The 21,714-nt window shown below is 48.4% G+C and overlaps 1 protein-coding gene across 1 annotated transcript; it reads left to right on the forward strand.

Moving 5' to 3' along the window:
• The first annotated feature begins 6,602 nt into the window (after positions 1-6,602).
• LOC120843321 lies at positions 6,603-7,862 on the forward strand. Its single transcript, XM_040214649.1, has one exon. It carries the CDS (start codon positions 6,603-6,605, stop codon positions 7,860-7,862), a length of 1,260 nt encoding a protein of 419 aa, XP_040070583.1.
• The last annotated feature ends 13,852 nt before the right edge of the window (positions 7,863-21,714 follow it).

Consider the following 21,714-nt stretch of genomic DNA (forward strand, 5'->3'; position numbering starts at 1 on the left):
CATGCTGAAGGTGAGGTCCTGCTCCGCTGTCGTAGGTCTCAGGAAGTGGGGTACCACCTTCGAACGTCACAGGCCCACGTCGCTGATAGTCAATCTGGTTAGGCGTTTTTTCATTTTCTTGCTCACGTCGCGCACTGTACTCTGGAGAATCCTCCATTGTTGTGTCCAGAGTTACCTTGTCAGTTCGACTGGACGACATTCGCTTCACAAGCTCTTCGACACAATGCTCTAATTTATCCACCCGGTCGAGGAGTGCATGTAGCGTGTCGGTCTGATCCACGGTACCTGCTTTGTTGGTGTCTTCCCACCTTTTAATCATGTCCGTCATGGTCGTTTCCAGTTCCTCACTCTTGTTTCTGTGTGTCGTGTCCACCTCGTCAATCATCTTGCATATTCTGCAGACGAAGTCAGCATTTTCAGCCTCTTGAGTGTTCTTGAAATCGCTCTCGGAAACGTAGGCCCATCTCCCGCATTTGTCGCAGCCGATGAGGGGGTCCTCTGGCTTCGCAACCTTGCGGCTCCTCCCCTTGGACATCTTGGCAACGGTGTGCGATTGTTTCGCGTGAAAAAGCCCACGGCGTCAAGCACGTCGCGACGTTTAAAGGGAGACCCCGAAAAGAAACGATCCTCCAGATTCGAAATTAGCGCGCGCCAGCCTCTGATGGCCAGAGCTCTGCTGATGGCCGAATTTCAGCGCCGCCTAGTGAGAGGCGTCCTCACTAGGCGGCTCAAAAACTCAGCCCTCCTACCTCGTCGGGGAAAGACGACGAAGTGATCTGAGCCGGAGCGCAAAAGCTTCTATCTCTGGAATTTTCTATTCTACGCGACTTCGTCGGTCCCTTGGACTTTGGGGTCTACTCGGACGGCAGGAGCTAGGGCAGCTCCCTGTACAGCAAGAGAAGGGATGCATGCTAGTATGTCTCTTTCCGAAAACGACATATCCGTCACGGCGGCACACCACCAGGCCAGCAGCGTGTTGTAATTGAGTTTATGAATCGCCACCAGGGTGCCCCTTTTCCTTTAATCGCCCTTGTGCGCGTGAATAAAGAAGAAGTGTAGCAGAGTTCGTCGGGGCTGGACGTGTCCTTTTTCCTTCGGCGTGTCCGCTTGGCCGCGGGCCGCCGCTGCCCTCCACGCCATCGCCGTCGTACCGTAAGCCTTCCTGCGCATATATCCTAATGCAGTATAGCCCCTCAAACACTACATTCTGGCGACGAGGATAACTGAAATAACTGAGATCGAGCTACCTCGACAGATTTCAAGATGTCGGCGTTCGCGAGCACAGCTCCTCCGCCATTCATGCCAATGCCGGGTGCCCCCGCGCTACCCTGGGCGATGTGGAAATTAATTTTTTTAAACCACTTAGATGCTATCGATGCCGACGCATTCACCCCGAGACGGAAACGGGCCCTGCTAATTGGAATGCTTGGCCAGGAGGGTCAACGGATCGTGTCCACCTTCAAACTAGCAGGAGCTGCCGTTAGCGCCGAGCTTACTGAATTCGACGTACTGCTCCAGTCATTAGATCGACACTTCGGCTTTACTACCAACGTAGTTCTCGAACGCAAGAAATTCTTAACTCGGGTTCAGGCCCCAGGAGAAAGCGTATTGGAATTCCTATGTGCTTTGCGTCACCTGGGCTCCTTTTGCGATTTCGGAGTGACTTTAGAAGATCGCATCGCCGAGATTTTTCTGGCTGGACTACGATCATCAGAGGTACAAGATCGCTTAATTCGAGAGGCTGCGGGGGCTCAGCCACCAAGCCTCGAACGTGCTGTACTCCTTGCTCAGCAGTTCGAGCAGTCCTCTTGCGATTGCGATCAGTACCGCCAGCTATCAACAAATTTAAACTCGCAAGTACAGTCTTGTGTTGAGCGGGTCTTCGCGCTGCGGACGCAAGACAACGCCGCTCGACCGTCACCGTCATCAGGCCGTGTCCAAGACGGCGAGCGCCAGCAATTCGTTGCCTCCTCATCCCGAGCTGAAGGTTTCAATTTATCTCCGCGCCACCAACCGCGCCCATCGGCTTGTGTTTGCGAGCGACGACCAGCACGTGACGCCCATCCGGGAGCGCGTGCTTTCCGTTACGGTGCACCATTATGCGACTTTTGTGGCCGTCAACCCCACCCTCGGGACCAATGCCCCGCGTCGGGGGCAACGTGTTTTTCATGTGGCAAAGCCGGACACTTCGCCAACGTGTGTCGGAGTCGTCCACCTCCATCCGCCTGCGATCGGCGCCAGCTGGCCTTTCCCGCTGGGCGCGGCCGAGGATCCGGTCGCCGACTTCCGCCAAACGGAGGCAACCGAGCGCGGGCCCCCATCCATGGCATCGTGACCTTCCCCGAGGAGGACGAGGACGAGGAGATCTTGTCCACTGTCTACACCGTCAGACCGGCCAGAAGTCCTTCGCAGCATGACCGTCACCGTAGCCTCAACTTCGTAGTCGACGTGGAGGTGAACAATTTTCCCATGTCCCTTCTGATTGACACTGGGTCCGAAGTCTCAATTCACTCTGAAGCGACGTTTTCACGGCTCATGACCTCTAAAGAACTACAGTTAAGAAAACCGCCACGGACCCTCGTCCATTATCTGCGAGGGCAGATCCCCGTTCTGGGTTGTTTTTACGGACTTGTCAAATTTCAGGATCGGTCGGCGACTATTCTTTTTTATGTTGTTCGTGACGGCCGATCGCTCCTTGGCACCGATGCCGTGCGCGATCTGAAACTTATTCTTTCGGGCGCGTCTCTGACGTGTCGTATCGTTCATACAGGTGGCTCCCGTTCAACCGTCCCGGGACATGTGACACCGGCTGGTGTTTCACAGCCAACGAGTCCCAGTCCATCAGGTTCTTCAGACGAGTCTCAGAGACCTTCGAAAGTATCTTCAGATCCATTGAACATGCCCAGTCCTCTAAATGGTTTTTCAAGTATCCCACATGAGCCATCTGTGCCAGGTGTATCTCCACCGAGGACACCAAGCACAGCTACGTCGAGGGACGTTTCCAAGCTTCCTGCTGGCTTCGAACATTTCGAAGATCTCTTTTCACCTGGTCTAGGTCTGGTAAAAAACCAAACCCATACGATCACCGTCCGTCGAAATGTGCCGCCAGTTCAAGCCAAGCTCCGTCGACTGCCGATCACCCTGCGTGACGTAGTAACGGCGGAGATCCTGAAGCTCGAGCAGCAGGGAGTTATCGAGCGCGTGAATGCTTCGGAGTGGGTTTCGCCCATCGTGGTTGTTAAGAAGAAAGAGGGCGGCATCCGTATGTGTGTGGATCTCCAAGCGCCGAATAAGGCCATCGTTGTCGACTCTTTTCCGCTCCCACACATTGACGAGCTGTTGAACTCCTTAAGTGGAGCATCCCATTTTTCCAAGTTGGATCTTGCATCAGCATACTATCAGGTCCGGCTTGATCCTAAAAGCCGTGACCTTACAGCGTTCATCACTCATGAAGGCCTTTTTCGTTTCACACGAGTTTGTTTTGGCCTGGCTTCCGCGCCTGCAGCGTTCCAGAAGATCATGCCTAATATCCTTAAAGACTGCAAGGGCGTACAGTTTTACTTGGACGACGTCATTGTGTACGGTTCGTCTCAGCAAGAACACGATGAAAATCTGTATACTGTGCTCCAGAAAATTTCCCAAGCTGGGATGAAACTCAATAAGAAGGCCGTTTTTAGCGTCCAAGAGCTTACTTTTCTCGGACATCGTCTGTCGGCGGGAGGCTTAGCGCCCCTTCCGTCAAAGATAGACGTCGTTCTGAATTTTGCGACGCCATGTGATTCTTCTCAGTTGAAGGCATTCTTGGGCCTTGTCGAATATTACAGTAAGTTTATCCAGCACTGTGCAAACATTGTGGAGCCCCTTCGTCATCTTCTACGCAAGGGTGTGACTTTCGTCTGGTCGTCCGAAGCCGACACCAGTTTCCAGCAGATCAAGGCCTGCATTCAGCAGGCACCCATTTTGACTATGTTCGACCCTTGCCTCCCAGTTGTTGTGTCCACGGACGCCTCAAACTATGGGCTGGGAGCTGTTCTACAGCAACAGCATGGATCCCAGCTGAGGACTGTTGCTTTCGCCTCCCGTTCATTCACGGAAGCAGAGCGAAAATACTCAACTGGGGAGAAAGAGGCTCTCGCAATCCTCTGGGCCTGCGAGAAATGGCACATCTACCTTTGGGGTCGACAGTTTACCATCCGGACCGACCACCAAGCATTGGTCACCCTGATGTCTACGCAAGGAGCTGGCGTTCGCCCATTGCGCATCAACCGCTGGGTTGCCAGGCTCTTCAATTACAACTTTGTAATGGAGTAGCGCAAAGGAACCGACAATGTCGTTGCTGATGCCCTTTCTCGCCTTCCAGTTCACGATACTGAAGATGGTACGACTTTTAGAGAAGAAATTGTTTCCATCGTCTGCGCTTCCCTCACAGAGAAGGATTTCCAGGAGGCAACTTCACGAGACCCTGCGTTGCGTGAAGTCATGAAATATACTTCATCATCATGGCCAGAGGAAGGCAAGCTATCTCCAGAACTCAGGTCATATTTCGTTCTTAGAGATCAGCTTTCCGTGGTCGACGGACTCCTTTTCCAAGGGGAGAAGATCATCGTGCCGCCGAGTCTGCGCGACAAGGTTATCCAGGTCGGCCATGGGACCCATCAAGGAATATCGAGGACGACGAGTTTTATAAAGGAACTTTATTGGTGGCCACATATCGCAGAAAACATCAAGAACGTAATCCAGCATTGCACTGTTTGTCACTCCACCGACAAGAACGCTAAGGCTTCCCCGGCGCCCCTACAGCCGGTAGCATTTCCTTCCCGTTCGTGGACCAAGCTTGCCATCGACGTCGTTGGGCCGCTTGAGCAAGCCCCACCAAAAGAACGTTACTTCATTACTTTGGTGGACTACCACAGCAAGTGGCCGGAAGTGGCTTCGTCCCACAACGTCACGACAGCGTCAGTCGTTGACTTTTTGAAATCGATTTTTTCTCGAGAGGCCCTGCCTCTCGAGATAACAACAGATAACGGTCCACAATTCACATCCCATGAGTTCAACCAGTCCCTACAGACAAATGGCATAAAACACGTAAAATCTTCCCTTTATCACCCTCAAGGTAATAGGCAAGTTGAAAGATTCAATAGAGTCCTAAAGTCCGTCATCCAGTTGGCAGTGGTGCAACGCCGTCCGCTTCGAGAGGCCATAACTGAATACCTCGGAGTTTATCGAAGCACTCGGCATGCGGCCACAGGTGAAACCCCGGCGTTTCTGCTGCATGCAAGAAATCATCGGACTCGCCGACACATCCAAGGACGAGCAACTCCGGATCCACCTCTACCTCGGCACATTGTCCAGCGCGACCTGCCGGAAAGGGTACAGGCGTACCAAGCAAAGATAAAAAAGTACTCGGACTCAAGGCGAGCAGTGAAAGTGCCATCTTTTAAAACAGGACAGTATGTAAAGGTCCATAAGCCAAGACACCATGGTAAATTTCAGCACAAGTATTCTGAACCACAGATGATTTCTGCGAAAATTGGTCCTTCTACATATACACTTGATGATGGTACAACATGGAATGCCGACAAACTTACTCGTACACCTCTCAAACCTACGTACTCACACAGATCACACAGATCATCCTGGGCGGCTGATGAAGCTTTGTTTCCTTGTGCACCTCTTCAGCCCATCCCTGCCGTTCCTCCCGTCAGCTTTTCACGAATTCCTCCACCTCCTGGTGTCTTCGGCACTGTACCACCCTCCGTGATTGGTCGTGATGCGTCCGCCAGTGCTCCTCCTCCGCCTGGTCTACACTCTGTAGAATCAGAGCGAAGTTCCCCTAGACCAAGCCATCTGGACCAGTCCTCCCCCGCAAAGTCGTCACCAAAAGTGAGCGGAACTACCGAGTACAGCGAAGCATCAACCTCTGCCAGATCTGCTTCACCAACTCCGGATCATGACAATATCGAACAGGAGCAACCTTCTTTCATTCCTCTTGGTGGGCTGATGAATGACTATCCAGCTTCACGTCCCCCAGCCCGACCGCAGCGACCCAAGCAACGACCAGCTTGGCTCGACGACTATGTCTGCGATTATGTGTGTGCTGAATGAATTTTGGTGCCCTGTGTGCTCATGATGAAACGTTGCGGGATAGGATGTGTTGTAAATAGTTTTGGTTCCCAGATTTATTTCGTTCTTCATGTTCTCTCTTTTTTTATTTTACGGAAGGAAGAAAATGATATGTTGTAAATACCTTTCGTAGCCTGATAGATTTCGTTTCTTTTTGCTCTCCTTTTGCTTTATTTTATGAAGGGAGAAATGTTGTAATTGAGTTTATGAATCGCCGCCAGGGTGCCCCTTTTCCTTTAATCGCCCTTGTGCGCGTGAATAAAGCAGAAGTGTAGCAGCGTTCGTCGGGGCTGGACGTGTGCTTTTTCCTTCGGCGTGTCCGCTTGGCCGCGGGCCGCCGCTGCCCTCCACGCCATCGCCGTCGTACCGTAAGCCTTCCTGCGCCTATATCCTAATGCAGTATAGCCCCTCAAACACTACACAGCGCACTCGATGAATCCCAGGACTGCAGTCTATCTGTCTGCTCAGAGACCGCCAACATGGAGAGCAAGGATTCCGGAGGCGAATGGCGCAGATCCGGCAGAAAGCGCTGTCGTCCAAAGAACAGCGACTCGTCTCCAGACGTTCCGCAACAACCAAAGAAGCAAGATAACACCAGCCTGACCGTCATCTTCGTTCCTGTGAAAGAGGAGACCAGATTTACAGCGCTCAACAGCCTGAAAGTTTCCGAAGCCCTTGAGAAGCTCAGCCAAGAGTGCATCATCCAAGTGCGCCCTAACGATCGGCTGAACCTGATCGCTGTTGATGTTCGCAAAGGGCAGGCAGCGAAAACTCTACTGAAGACTGCAATGCTCTGCGGTGTTCCAGTAAGAGCCTGCTCACCACTGTCAGGGCCCATTTCGTATGGTGTCATCCAAGGCGTCGACGCTGAAATCACAGAAGACGAGATTGCGCGCAATCTTCGCGCTGAAGACACATGCTGCAAGATTGCCAACGTTCGGAGACTTGGACGCTCCCGCGTCGTGAATGTCGCCTTCACCAGCACTAAGCTGCCAAGCTACGTGCTTTTAGGGCACGTTCGTTATCCAGTCTCACCGTGCACAAACAGACCGTTACAAGGTCACAATTGTAACGGATTTGGCCATAAGAAAATCGCCTGCCAACGTCCGAAGGCCTGCTGCCGTTGTGGGCAACACCATGACGGGACGGGTGCTGAATGTCAGTCCACGACATTGAAATGCGCCAACTGCAGTGGAAAGCACCAAGCCACATCACATGACTGTCCAAAATGGGTTAAAGAGCGTGACATTATAGTGTACTCCAAAAAGAATTCAGTGGGATTTCGCGAAGCGAAGTCAGCCTTAGATCCCCAAAAGAGACAAAAAACTGGCACCGCTGAGATCATAATGCAAGACGAATCAGAGTCAACGATCTCTAATGTAGGCGCCAAAAGCTACACTTCTGTCGTCGCTGAGGGCTGTCAGAAAAAAATCGTTATCAACCAAGTACCACCGAATGATGTCCCAAGTGATGAAAAGCCAACGACGTCCACGCAGCAACCTTCCTCGCACCCGCTTCCAAGGCGTCAGGCAACAAAACGAAGCACTGAAAGGAAAGAAAGCGACGAGACTTCAGGCTTACCCACGCAACAACACCCGCCTGGGTCTCCATTATCAAGACAGTTGCAAACATATCCCTGGCAATATTGTCTAAACTTGAAGCCTCGTGGGCCCGGGCAATTGCTACAATTTTGCAGTCAATGCTTCCCCTTCAGGGGGCATGCTATGGGGACCAAGTAACGGAAATGCGCGACACCGTGGGCAGAAGACCCTGAACAGGCAAAGAGCTCCAATATCTCGCCAAAAGAATAGCACTCGTAAACAAAGGCGCAGTCCAGTGTTTCCTTCCATTCTTCAATGGAACGTAAATGGGCTGCGCACGCGCCTACCAGGGATGCGCGAATCTTTGAAAACTGAGCGTGCTGACGTCCTGGCTCTTCAAGAAACAAATGTCGTATCTGGAGAAGAGCGCCTTTCTCCATTTGTGTTCTACCACAGTGCCCCCACAAATCCAAATGATAGGTCACGAGTGGCGATACTTGTACGTGATGATGTATATCATAACCGCATAGACCTTTCGGACTTGAATTCGGCCACGGAGGAGCACTCCGGCCTGATTGTTAGAATAAAAGGATGCGAAACAACGATTGTTTCAGTTTACATCACGCCACACGGAGTCTGGAACACGAAAGTGCTGGAAGAGATTAAAAAGAGAAGCCGCGGTCAGCTTATCATCTGCGGAGATTTTAATGCTCACAACGAGGCTTGGGGTGGTAGACGAATGGACGCCGGAGGACGACAGCTAGAGGCTACCGTGGCAGAGATTCAACTTCGAGCTCTAAACAATGGGTCCTCAACATTTCGTAGGAAGGGGCTCAGCCCCACTACTATCGACCTGACAATGGTGTCCTCCGAAATATTAGGGTTATGGACGGCTGGACCTGACACAGAGGGAAGTGACCACGTGCCTATCAGAGTGACACATCCAGCTAAAAGCCCCAAAAACGTAAAAACCTGTAAGGTGACGAACTTGGATTTATTTCGTCAGCATGTTGCTACCGCCATTGAGAGTGGCAACTATGCAGATCTAACATCTTGTATTGCGGAGTGCCTGCGACTTGCCACGCGCTCCGTCACGGTGTTCGTTACATGCCCTGCACCTGACTTGGAATGGCTAAATCTCCGCGCAGCCCGACGACAGGCACAGCGAAGGGCACTTAGCACGGACGCCTCATGGGACTGGACGCGCTACAACCGGATCGACGCTAAATTTAGACGACATACGAAAAAACTTCAAAGATGGCACTGGAGACACGGATGCGCATCGCTCGGCGGTGCTGGTGGTGGTAGACGTGCTTGGAGACTCGCTCAAGCCCTCGCCGGTGCGAAAATTCCGCGTCATCCTATTGCAGCTCTTGCAATCGAGTACGGTTGGCCCATGACAGTGGTGGCGGAGGCATTAGCGGACGAATTTTCGCGGCAGTCATCCACTCCGTTACTGTACCGGGAACAGTTAGGACGACTACCTCAAGTTCCACTCACCGAAGATCAAAATAACGAGGCAATGTTGGCGAGCCAATCCGATTTCACTCGGGCGGAGCTCACTGAAGCCCTTCACTAGTGTAACTAAAAGAGTGCTCCAGGACCGGATGGTATAACCTACCAAGCGCTCCGAAACGTCGATCCTGCCTACCACATTGATGTTCTTGAAAAACTGAACCTCGTATGGACAACTGGCATCATTCCTGACGCATGGAAGGAGTCAACTATCATCCCAATTCTCAAACAAGGAAAACCGGCCGCGCTGCCGTCGTCTTACAGACCAGTGTCACTTACAAGTTGTGTAGGCAAACTACTTGAACGGATGGTCCTTCGCCGTCTCACCTGGTTATTGGATAGGATGAAAACGTTTTCGCCAGAACTAGCAGGCTTTCGAGCAAAAAGGTGCACCGGCGATGCCATTGGAGATATTGCGTCAACCCTCGAGGAGGCAAAAGCAACAGGGAAGATGGTACACTGTGTGTTTTTAGACATCAGTCGTGCATTTGACACTCCCCCTCACTTCACCATCATCCACCGGCTGAAGCAACTCGGAATTGGTGGACGGATTCTTTCCTTTATCAAGGCGTTCCTTTCTGGACGAACCATTCGCGTCAAAGTGCCTGAAGCTGTCAGCTCACCACGTCCAACAAACCGAGGAGTTCCTCAAGGCAGCGTGTTGAGCCCCATGCTTTTCGACATAGCGATGGCTACCCTCCCTGGTTGCTTGCCAACAGGACACTCCAAACTCCGTACAAGAATGGCCATATACGCGGATGATGTTGCAATTTGGTGCGTCGGACCCTCGAAGAACGCGATCGCAATTCGCAATCGCCTTCAAGTGGCCGTTGATGCCACGGCGCTATTGATATCGAAATTGAGCCTTACCCTCTCAGCTGAAAAAACAGCTTCACTTCTTTACCGGCCTGCAGGTCGAGCACCACAAAACGCACTGCAGCTGAAACTTGCTGGGATGCCACTCAGAAGGGTTAGGCAGCACACCTATCACGGAGTTGTTTTAGATGACCGCGTGACTTGGAGGCCAAAGTTCGTAGGACACTGGGTCGATGCCGACGGCTCTTTCGAGTAATACGACAACTTGGAGGATGCTCTTAGGGTGCTCCACAAAGCGCTCTTCTCCAACTTTATAACAGTCTCATAATGTCAAGGCTCCTGTACTCGCTCCCTCTTTTAGCCATTGGAAGAGCCCAAATTAGAGAACTTGACACATTCCACCGAATTGCTCTTTGCAGCTGCTTGGGGCTCCCCCTTCGGCGGAAAATATTGCGACACTTGTGTCTTCCGAGGAATGGCCGCTTTCCCTAAGACTGGAGGAGAGAGCCATGCGCAACATTAGTCGCATGAGTGCTGTACCATATGAATCTAGCATCCGATCTCACCTTCGGGCTAGACAAAACTCTCACCTGGGGCATTTGATAGTGCGATTCGATCGACAGATTGGAGGTCCTGAAGAGTTCCTTCCTTCTTTGCCTCCGCATTCGACACGTCCACCACTGGTGATATGCGAAAGCCTACCTCTTCCACAGCGAAAAGCACATGTACTGACCACTGTTGCAAAGTCAGCTGCTCTAGAACGCCTAGATGACGATTACAAGGACTGGCTTCAGGTGTATACAGACGCATCCATCAACAAGGCCAAGAAGACAGCAACAGTTGCAATCACAATTCCAGAAATGGACTTTGATGTTGCTGGACGACTCACCTTTGTCACACCATCAACAACGGCAAAGCTGGTGGCAATTTGGGGAGCACTTGAGTCTAACAAGAACATTACGTTACCCACTAAGGCTGTAATTTTCACCGACTCTAAATGTGCACTTTAACAGCTCCAACGAACAGATAAACGCACGCCACTACTGGCAAGAGTTGCATTAGAGGCTCGAACAGTGGAGGATCTAGGGTGGACCCTCGCCATGCAGTGGATCCCCTCTCATGTTGGAATTTCTGGCAATGAGCGAGCAGACACACTGGCTGCAGGGGCCCTTGACGATCAGGCGCCGACGTTTCTCTTGGACCGATTCAATGAGGCGCATCGATTAATTCACGACGAGCTTCAGCAACTTCACCCACATCCTGGAGTGGCGCTTGGCAAGCCGCCTTCAACGATTCCTCGGAGCCTTCTACGTGCCGACGCCTCTCTGCTACACAGACTCCGGGCTGGGTGTCCATACACGGGAAAGCGGCTTCACATGATGGGCCGCAAAAAAGACCCCAACTGCCCAGACTGTGGGGATCCAGAAGATTCGGAGTACGCGATAATGTTGTGCCCTGCTCATGAAGAACCCAGAAGAACGCTTCTTCAGAGTTACGCCCAAGCAGGACTTGTACATGCCACTGTCAACGACATATTGAATCCTGAGGGTCACCGGGGAGCGACAGAAAGAGCGTTCCGTGCACTTCTAAGATTCCTTCGAGAAACAGGTCTTGAAGACAGACTTTGACTTTACTAGGGAGTCGGCCAGATGCCGGTAATTGGTGACGTTTTTAGCGAATCAGTGACTAGAGAGTTTTAACCTCGCGGTGCCGTTTCTGTTGCTGCGTTGCCGGGGCAGGGCTGGGGCCGCACCGGAGAAGGAGGAGGGGTGACGTTTTGGCCGGCCGTCATCTGGGTACCGAGCTCGAACAAAAACTCCCAGGCACCAGGGCACGGAAGAAGGATGGAGCGTTTCTTTGCGGCTGGTTCAAGGTCTGCTCCCGGCGTGGCGGGGACGGTGACATTACTGCGGTGGCGCTTTGCTGAACATTTTATGCCCCTTCTTGAGCCTCTCTGCATAGCTTTCACAGTATGCAAAGATTGCCCTTTTTCTCATAATTTTACTCTCCCTTATTCCCCTTTTCATAGCCTTCCCTAATCCACCAGGTAGTGACTCGCCCCATCAACGGAGGCCCACAATCTCCTGGTGTCCACCCTTTTCCGTCACCCCAGAAATAAATAAACAAACAAACAAACAAACCTCGTCAGGTTCTTCTGTTATCCGTGCGTGCGTGCCAGCTGATCGCGCTTTCCGGTTTCAAGCGCGTTCACGCGGTAAAATGTTTTTCTCTATGTAAAGGATATTGAAGGAGTCCAATACGTTACTTAGTTTGCTTTTTTTTTTTTTTTAGTTTGCACAGCCAACACCAGATAGCATTCGCTGCGCCCGCGCGCCGCCAGCGCCATAGAGGCCAGCGCACCCTGGTGCAGCGAAATAGACAAAAAAGAATACCGAGTTCCTGGCCCCGCCACAGACGCGTCGCTAAAACTCGGCCCTACGGGAGGTTCTTGCGGGAGTGTTTTCGGACGGAGTGGTCGTAAGTATGGAGTAGGTCGTGGAAGGGTCATTCCATGTCAAACGTCTTAGACGTTGCGCTCGACCCCTTCGGATTATCAAAAAAAAAAAAAAAAAAATTCATGACCATTGGCCGCAATGTCCGTATAGCCATGCCCTGAAATGTTTTTGCCGAAAAAATGTTTTGATGACGTGAGCGCGGTTTTAACTTTTAAAACCAGCATGAAAGTAGGCGTCAAACAATAATTAATGAAAAATCAACTTTTTTAGTGCAACACCCAACGATATTGACAGAGTATTTACAGTCGCATGCAGGAAAGCCATAGTTCGTAACAAAACTAAAAATATGCTAAAGTGCTCATATATTCCCGATTTTTTAAGAACTGCTTCGAGCATACCAAATTTCATAACCATGATAATTATTACATAGCAATCTAAATACCGTAGGGTTTTTAGGCAAAAATATTCCAGTGTTCCATAAAAAATCTTACGTTTTATTAATTTTTGAATGACTCGTAGTTACCCCTTCCTTCTGGTAGTTCATACCGCCATCACCTTATCAAATTTGTTTTTCGTCAAAAATATATGTTAGACAGGCACCACAAAGGTTACAGTTAAGAGCCATCAATTTTATTTTAGGAATCGGAGGTGGAGCCGAAAAGAGGGACAAGGGGAAGGGGCAGAAAACTCCGTTCTTTCTTTGGACCTAATCGTGTCAGCTATCGTCGCAGGGTGCGTGCTGTGCGGCGAAGAGGCGTTAAGAAGCGACTGCGGGTTGTGGTTCAACTTCAAAATGTCTGTTCTCGCATTAAACAAGAATTACGTTGATCAAACTTTCAGAATCAAAATATTATCGATTGTTCTTCCAAACCCACTATATTTAGTATTTTTACTTGAACCACCTCAGGGTGAAATAAGCGGCTGTTTATGCGTCAAACCAAACTTTTTTGCAACTTCAGGATTTTTGTTTACAGCGAGATATTTAATTGAGCGGTTTTGAACATTTCTTATAGATTCTATACCTGCAGGGCAGCCGGTAAAAAGTTCTATTAAGTTCCGGGAGCAATTAGATGGTTTTTAATACAAAAACAAATTGCTAAACTTCTCAAATTTTGTTAGCTTTTTTAAAAAAATTTTTGAATTAAACAAAACTTCGCAAGCCCAACCACACTGTAAGTCGAAAGCCGTGCAAGTTTAAGAAAAAAATATTGTTGGGGTTTTGCTAAAAAGCTGATTTTTCATCATTTACTGAGTGATGCCTAGTTTCACTGTTTCTAAAAATTAAAACCGCGCTCACGTCATCAAAAAAATTGTATTGCCAAAAATATTTCAGGACATGGGTGCGGATATTTCGGCAAAAAACCTTGAATCTTTTTTTTTTTTTTCTTAAATTGGAAGGGGAAGTGTCGCGTTATCGCTTGCGCCGCGCGCGTGGGCAGCCGCAGGAATGACGCCGATCTTCTCCAACTCGGGGTAGAAGCCAAAAGAGACCCGTTTATTCCAGCGTCATCACTTTTATAACAGTCAGGCACGTGACCGCGATACACCGAGCGGCGTCACATGCGCTACCGCCACATCTCCCCTTTTTTTTCTTTTTATTTACAATGGGTCTTTCACTGAACACATTCAAGGATCATAATTGACAACAAATCCGCACAGCCACCATATTTGACAATAAACCCACACAGCAGACGTATATGACAGCAAACTTAGTCACAAAGAAACGGGCAACTCGAGCAACAGCTACTTCGCTTCGTAGCGTTCCGGTTTTCTCACTTGGCGACCGTATCGTGACACGTAAGGCGAGGTAGGCAACGGAGGTTGAATCCTACCGTTTTCAGATAGATCGCTCCCTGTGCTATCCCCTCCCAGAACTTCAGTGGCGCTGCGGTCTTCGCCGCTAGGCTCCCGGTTCTCTGGTAACTCATAGCTTCCCTGTGTGCCTTCCGACCTGGTCTGCTGAGGGGACAAAAGAACCAGCATCTTGCGGTTCCTTTCTAAAAGCACCCCCGCGTGAGTCTCTACCACGAACGACCTTGGCCTATTGGCCGGATGGAGGACTGTTGCCTTTTGGTTATAGTCCTTTACCCATACTAATACACCCGGCCTCAGGGGTGGAAACTCTCGTGCGGCATGCCGACGATTGAAATGTCGTCGCTGCTTCTCTCGAAAGGCCTGGTCCCGCCTGCGGACCTTGTTCAGGTTGAGCTCTCGGGGCAACAAACTTCGTGGGTGCAGCGGAAGCGTCGTACGCAGGCGCCTGCCTATCAAAAGTTCCGCCGGGCTTTTCCCCAGGGGCCCTGGGGTTTCCCTGTAAGCTAGCAACGAAATATAGGGGTCACGGGCCTTTATAATCAAGGTTTTAATCGTTTTCACCATCCTTTCTACCTCTCCGTTTGCCTGCGGATACCTCGGGTTCAATGTCACGCTATGGAAGCCGTACTCGCGTGCAAACAACTTAAACTCCACACTGTTAGAAAATTTCATCAATCTACGTGGAAAAACCGAATAGAACATGTCCCGTTTTCTGGAAATGCATACAATGTGCTGTTTGCTTTCAAAAACGGGAACTGTACCATATGCATTGAAATGTGCTATTTAGGCAATAAGTATGAGCTTATCCGTATGAACAAAAAAAGCCTTACAAGACTACAGTTTATAGTCGGTTCAACTGGTATAAGCGAATTGAACGCGCCCAAAAGTGCCGGATATCCAGCAATTTTAATGGAACTCTATCAGACTGCGGAAGTACAGTGCCCGTGAGCCGTGTTACGCCGCGCGCAGGAAGACATCTCTCACCCGCGCATGCGCAAGCCGCTGCCGGCCGGCGTGGGCCCGCGAGCTGCGGAGTGCTGCTGCCCGTTCGGAAGGCGAGTTCGACGTTGTTATCGCGTCGTCAGAGGCGTTCAGCGGCGCGTAGACGGCTTTGTTTTCCAAGGTACGTATACGTTAAGTTGTTCCTAACGCAGTGTTATTTTACTATCTCTAAGGGTGTCGTATATTCCAAGTTCGGGATGCCCAGCGTGTAGCGTCTCGTCTTGCCAGCTGCGTAAAGCTAGGCCTTTTATAGTTCCTAATTCGGGGCGGCATACTGCCCGACCCGGGTCCATATCACAAGAGCGAATGACATTTTAGCGAACGGCGACATTTGAGCGAATGGTCGTTTTAGCGAATAACGGGGGCGCGCGTTAACCCATCCGTCGCGCTGCGCTTTACGCCGCTTCGCGGCGACAGTCTGCGGCAACTCATTACAAAAATATGAACTCACTTGGCCCACCCGAAAACGCCGCTTCGCGGCGTCCGACTATTCGCTAAAGTGTCATTCGATGAAACGTGGGCGTTCGCTAAAACGTCATTTGATCAAGTGAGTGCCTCCCGCCCGACCCTACTTAGTATTGATGGTATGCTGCGCTGCGTAGTTACGCGGAAAAAACTGGAGAAATGAAGTTAATGCAGAAGGACAGACAAAAACATGCATGAATTGGCGCAGACTAACAACTGTTTAATTTCTTTCTCTTTTTTCTCCCCCGACCCATATTTCCAAAATTGCGGCTAAGAAAACGAATGGTTGATGTCTTGAATTTGTTGGCTTCTGATCTTGATGGTGTTTGCTGTAGCTGCCTCTTTGATATACGAACTGGATGGTGTGTTTTTGTAGCGTTTACCTGGGGCCTGATGTTTTCTCCGACAAGTTTGGTATCTTATTGAGTAGATCTATTTCTTCTTGTCGCAAAGCTAGTGATGGCTCACTGACGCACGCTCCGTGTCTACCCGAGGCCATGTGAAAAGCCTCGATTATGTCACGCTTTGTTCTGTCCTTTGACCTGGACAAGATGGAAGTAGTGTCAAGGAAAGCTTTGCAGTTGCATTTTGAAGAATGCGCTGCAAGGTTGCCAGGTGCTTGCAGTTGTCCGCATGCATGGTTGTGCTCCCTTAGTCTCTCGTTAAGGCATCTTCCAGTCTGCCCGACGTAGGATCTTCCACACGACAGTGGTATTTTGTATACCACACCTTCGACACATTCAACAAATTTGCTCCTGTGTTTCACTTGACACAGTGCCTTGCTGTTAGTCTCGTCCACTTCATTGTTGACCTTCCTGCATAATTCTTTGAGCCTGAAAGGGGCAGATAGTGACGCTCTGACTTCGTACCTTGCGGCAATGTTCCTCTGCTACTCGACCGTGTGAGCGATCTTGGCAGCTTGCTAAATATGCGGTGAAATAAGGGTGGCACCTGCTTGATGCAGAGAAATAGTGCAGGCTTTTGCATCTTAGGAATAGTAACGCATTATCGTGCGATATTTTGAGTCGCCCAGTAAACTTATCCGCGCTGAGCCAGTAATCAATCATCGTCGTGGTAATACTCGTGTGCGTGCCGCGGATGCTCCAGGCGTTTTTGCGTACTAAATTAATGCCATTTTTTCAGGACTGATATTTCCTAAATAACTGAAGCTTCTGATAAACAAATTTACGTCGAAATTACCCCGGTCGAGTTGAAACCTTTATTGTAATAGGTGGTATTCACTGGACGCCACATCGGAGCTCTCTGAACGCTGCGTATGCTCAGCGTGAACTCCCGCTTATGGCCTGAGGACACCCTTTTTATGTAGAGTAATGCTGCATGCACGACGTCGTGCAGCTCAACCGGAAGTGGCTGTACGCACGACGCGCGTTGATGTTCTTTGATTGGACGACCCGAATCCTGGCCATAGTGGCAGCAGAGCTTCGCTCTGGCAATAAAAATTACTGCAGAGCCCCTCAAACAAATATTTTCGCCCCATCATAACCCAACCAACCTCGCAATTCACGAGCTTGCTCGTGAATATGCGACCAGAGTCGCGCATTATGCATGCAGCCTCGCACATTCAGGAGCACGCTCGTGAATTGTAATTGGGTTTTAAATGTCAAGTTCACTTTTTTTTTTTAGGATGGGATTTGACTTGTTTTTATCGCTTATCAAGTTCATTCACCTCAACGGAGTGCGATTTCTCCTTGTGAATTAAAGGAAAATACTGTATATATCACCGGAATAAAGCGATAAAACTCATGGATATATATGTTAACCGGAAGACACTGAGAATCTCCTCCCCAGATAAAAACTGAAAAGGTGTGCCATGTTTGAAAACAGTATAACTCCCGAAGTCCTAGGTATTAATGCTCTCAAACACAGTTAAAATCATAAACGTTCGGTTCAGCGTTCCTTTATGACTAAAAAAATGATCTTTTTTTCAGGCAGAAGTATCTTCGACTGCCACTGGATGGCACCAGGTGCTTCGAAGGAGTCAGCTTCCTCTCTGCCATGGAGCTGATGTACGCCCTGTTGAGCTGCTAGCAGCGTTGAAGTTCGTTTAGAGGTAACTATAGATGTGCCTTTCAGTTTTGAAAATGTGCGCTGTGAGTTTGCTTTGGAAAAATGTATCGTGGGGACAGTTCTATTTCATTCAGGTGGTAGAATGGTCTAGTGAATATTGCATTTCATGAAAAAATAAATAGGCGATTTTTTTGTCTGGGAAGCAGCAATAGCTGCTAAATACTTTTTGACAGCGTTAATGACATAATAGGCCGTTAGCAATAAATTATGTAGCTAATCTGTTATCGTGTCCTTGCCAACATCCAACAACGAATTTTAATTAATTAGCCGACTTATCGCGAAGATGAACCACCCCCAAATGCCCCCTGGGCGTATAACTCACTCGCACAAATCGGATAAGTGTAGCTTTCATGGCTTTTTTTTTAAACAAAACTGTAAGAAAAAAAAAAAAAAAACGCTCGGTGTAGCAGGTGCATAACGATTCCTCAAACGTATTGCAGTATTCCCATGTAGATATTAAAGGTTTCATTCAGCTTGGTCACACTTTCGCTGAGGCATTGTCAATTACATTAAACAAAGTGTCTAACTTTCGGCAGCAATTCGGAAAGAAATATGTTTTGTAGAGCAGCATATTAGCGCTAGCATTTGTGTTTGTTTGGCACGTTCAACAGCAACCTGGAACATGTTGTACCATGTTTTTGTTGAAACTTCGAACTAAGAAAGGCAAAGGCCTGATGTTAACGTGCTGCTTTCTAGACACCCTTCTTCACAATTCGCTTGAAAATATTCGTTGCTCACATTAATTGGATGTGCTGCAGTAACTGCGTGACCTGTTTGGGAGGACCGTTTCTCTGTAAGTCATATCATTATGTTGCAATGTAATGAAATAATCAATATAAATCTGGTATTCAGATACATTGTCATATAGAACCAATACTAGAACTTGTGCATCCTACGGAGCATGCAACTTATATTTTAATCCGCCTTGGTACCGATCGGCCTCAAATACATGAGCCCTTCTTCTGCAGGGGCACACGAATATACCTGTGACAGGGCTCTGCTTATCAGTTAGAATAAGTAATATGAACCAAAAGACATGAATGTTCAGCATTCTAATAATGGGTGTATCTCAAAACCTCCCATTCGCATTTGAACCTTGCACATTTCGACCCATTCTCATTTGGTCCTTCTCGTTTGAACCTTCTCATAAGATCTGAATCTGTTTTTCGCAACTGGGCCCATTCTCATTTTGCCCGTTCGCCCTACGACCGAATGGCATTACTTCGGCATGCTTCTAACGTTGTTATGCCTTCGCGGCTTTGTTGATGAGCCTTACCTTGCTTGGGCCCCCAACATACCATTAGGTATATGTTATGTGTAGAGGTGCGCACTGAGAATCGTACAATGACGCGTCCTTCCCTTCCTCTAAGCAAACGAAAAAAAAAGCGATGAACATTTAATTTGGAAACTTTGTTTGAAGAGAAATAGCATACATAATAGCAGTGGTTCTCAACCATTGATGTTTCGCGGACCCCTTGTAGAAGGGCGGTGAGGATAGAGGACCCCGTTCAGGGTGCGGGGAATAGAAAGGTATAGGTTATTACGATAATGATTTAATAAATGAATATAACTAATTGCTAGTGTATAGTAAACTTATCTCATTGACACACGCACGAGAGTACTCACCCAAACATTGGAACGTTTCTTAACGACGTGAAGAAAGACAACTAATATTGTCGTGCTTGACTGATAAGACATGGCTTCGCGGACCCCTATAGATGCCTCCGCGACCCCCATTTGAGAAACACTGCAATATAGAAGTGGTGGCATTGTCCCAAGTCGAGAGACCCTAAAAAACGTGACATTTCGGAATATGATCTGGTTGCGATAAATACTTGGTCTGTTTTATTGTCAGCTAGTAGCTTTTCACGACGATCTCGACGCACTGCTAAAATTTTTGGCAGAGAGAGTATGCCTGTAGCGTGGCAACACACACACGCACACACAAAATATATCAATGTACTTATTAATATAACCCCCCCCCCCAAAAAAAAAAAACGATTTTCGTATAGAACGAGTCAAGTGCGACGGGTCAAAGCGAGATATTTTTGAGAATGGCTGTTTTGAAAAGAGCCAGGTGAAAAGGGCGAAACGAGAACGGACTCAAATGAGGAGGGTTGAAATGCGAAGGACGAAACGGGAAAGGACCAAATGCTCCAGGTCCAAGAGAGATCTTTTTGAGAATGGTTGTTTTGAGAAGGGCCAAGTGACAAGGGCGAAACGAGAACGGGCTCAAATGTTAACCTCCCTCTAATAATAACCAGAATATTCTGCTTAAGCACTTCAGGCAAGTTTTTTTGTAATATTGCATTTACTGGTACTGTGAATTCCTTTTTTCAACCAAAGTATCGTTGGGTACAACTTTACTAGACAGGCGAGCTGGTTAATATGACATTCTACAAACCGAGATGGAGGCTTCGAAGACATACGTTTCAATTGAGACGGATGTGTTCGTCCCTCTTTGTAGCCTCCGTCTCGGGCTGTAGAATGTTTTAGCGTTGTGTGCTGATACAAGATCCGAAATGTGTCCAGTTATTACTGAGAACTGATGCCAGTAAGCTGAATCGTTTTTTTTTTTTTTTGTGTGTGTGTACAATCACAATTTGTCTTAATGCAAGGATCAGACTTGGAGGCTCATGGTGTGTGCACTGACTGTCCAAATTAAGGGCGTGTCTCGGCTTGAAAGTAAACGATAGACGAGGTTTTGAATTTGTCCAGATTGGATTACTAACCGATAGACAAGTTAAAGAAGGAGCCAGGAACTCCTTAGCTTCTGTTATACATCCTCCTCTAAGAAATCCCACCCATTATTTATGTTATCTTTTTTTTCAGGCGACTTGTGGCAATGAACCCGCAGGAGGGGTCCCGGCAGTCGTCAAGAAAAGTTGCTCGGGTGCATCTGAAGGCGCAGGGAGCCCTCCAAGAGTTCTCGAAGTTCCAAAAGAAGTGGAAAGAAACTTCGGTGCTTGTTTAGATTAATCTTTCTTTTCTATTGTTAATATTACAAATTGTTGTATAGGCCAAGATGGTTCTTTTCGAGATGTAGCATGTCAGCATAATTTTTGGTCACATTTTTTTAGGAGACTGCTCACTTTGATATTTTTTTTATGGCTGAACTGCCCCCCAAAATATTTGCGGCATGAACTGTGTTTTTTTTTATTGTGTATCTGCTCTAGTCATTTAAAAGAAAAATAAATGTAAATATTTTTGAAGCAGCAAACTGTTCAGTCTTCTTTGCAATGGGTCCGTTGCTATGGGTTGGAACCAAAAGGACCAAGCGTGAACTTAGTTTGATAACGATTTTTTTACAAATGTTTATCTGCCTTTACCCCCGTCACTACATGTACAATGCTCTCTAAACTTGACGTAGCATGTGAGCACTTCCTCATGGCATTCCCGGCTGTTCTATTGAGCATATATGTCACAGATTCATTGTTCTGTTTTCAGGATAGTGCTCGCATTAGATACGACAGTTCAAATTTTCCATACATACAAGTTTGGGGAACATTTGCGCATTGCAGGTAATTTTATGTTGCAAAGACGTGCATCAAGTTGCGCCTGCAAACTGCCAGGACATCCCTGTTTTGCATGTCGCATATCAACTTTTTCAAGGAGGAGCTTGGCATGTGACATTCAAAGCCCGGATGTACTCATGAATAGCGGCAGTAACATAAAATGGGGCGAGTACTATCACAAACAAGACTGAACTTTTTCCGTACGTAGAAGAAATGTAACCTGTGTCGTTTTGGACGCATTGGAACATGTAATGTACTTCGGAAAAATGGTACATGTTCTGGCATGGCTTGCAACAGAACATGTGCTGCTGTGTGCCACGATGGTACATTTCCTGTAGCATACAGTACTTGTTCCGTGATGATGGTGTATGGAACTTG

Source organism: Ixodes scapularis, unplaced genomic scaffold (genome assembly GCF_016920785.2).
Source record: "Ixodes scapularis isolate PalLabHiFi unplaced genomic scaffold, ASM1692078v2 ptg000058l_1__unscaffolded, whole genome shotgun sequence".
In the NCBI taxonomy this organism is placed as follows: domain Eukaryota; kingdom Metazoa; phylum Arthropoda; class Arachnida; order Ixodida; family Ixodidae; genus Ixodes; species Ixodes scapularis.

Bases quoted from the DNA above. Each gene is read 5' to 3' on its own strand.
- LOC120843321 (XM_040214649.1), top strand. From the start codon at position 6,603: ATGGAGAGCAAGGATTCCGGAGGCGAATGGCGCAGATCCGGCAGAAAG.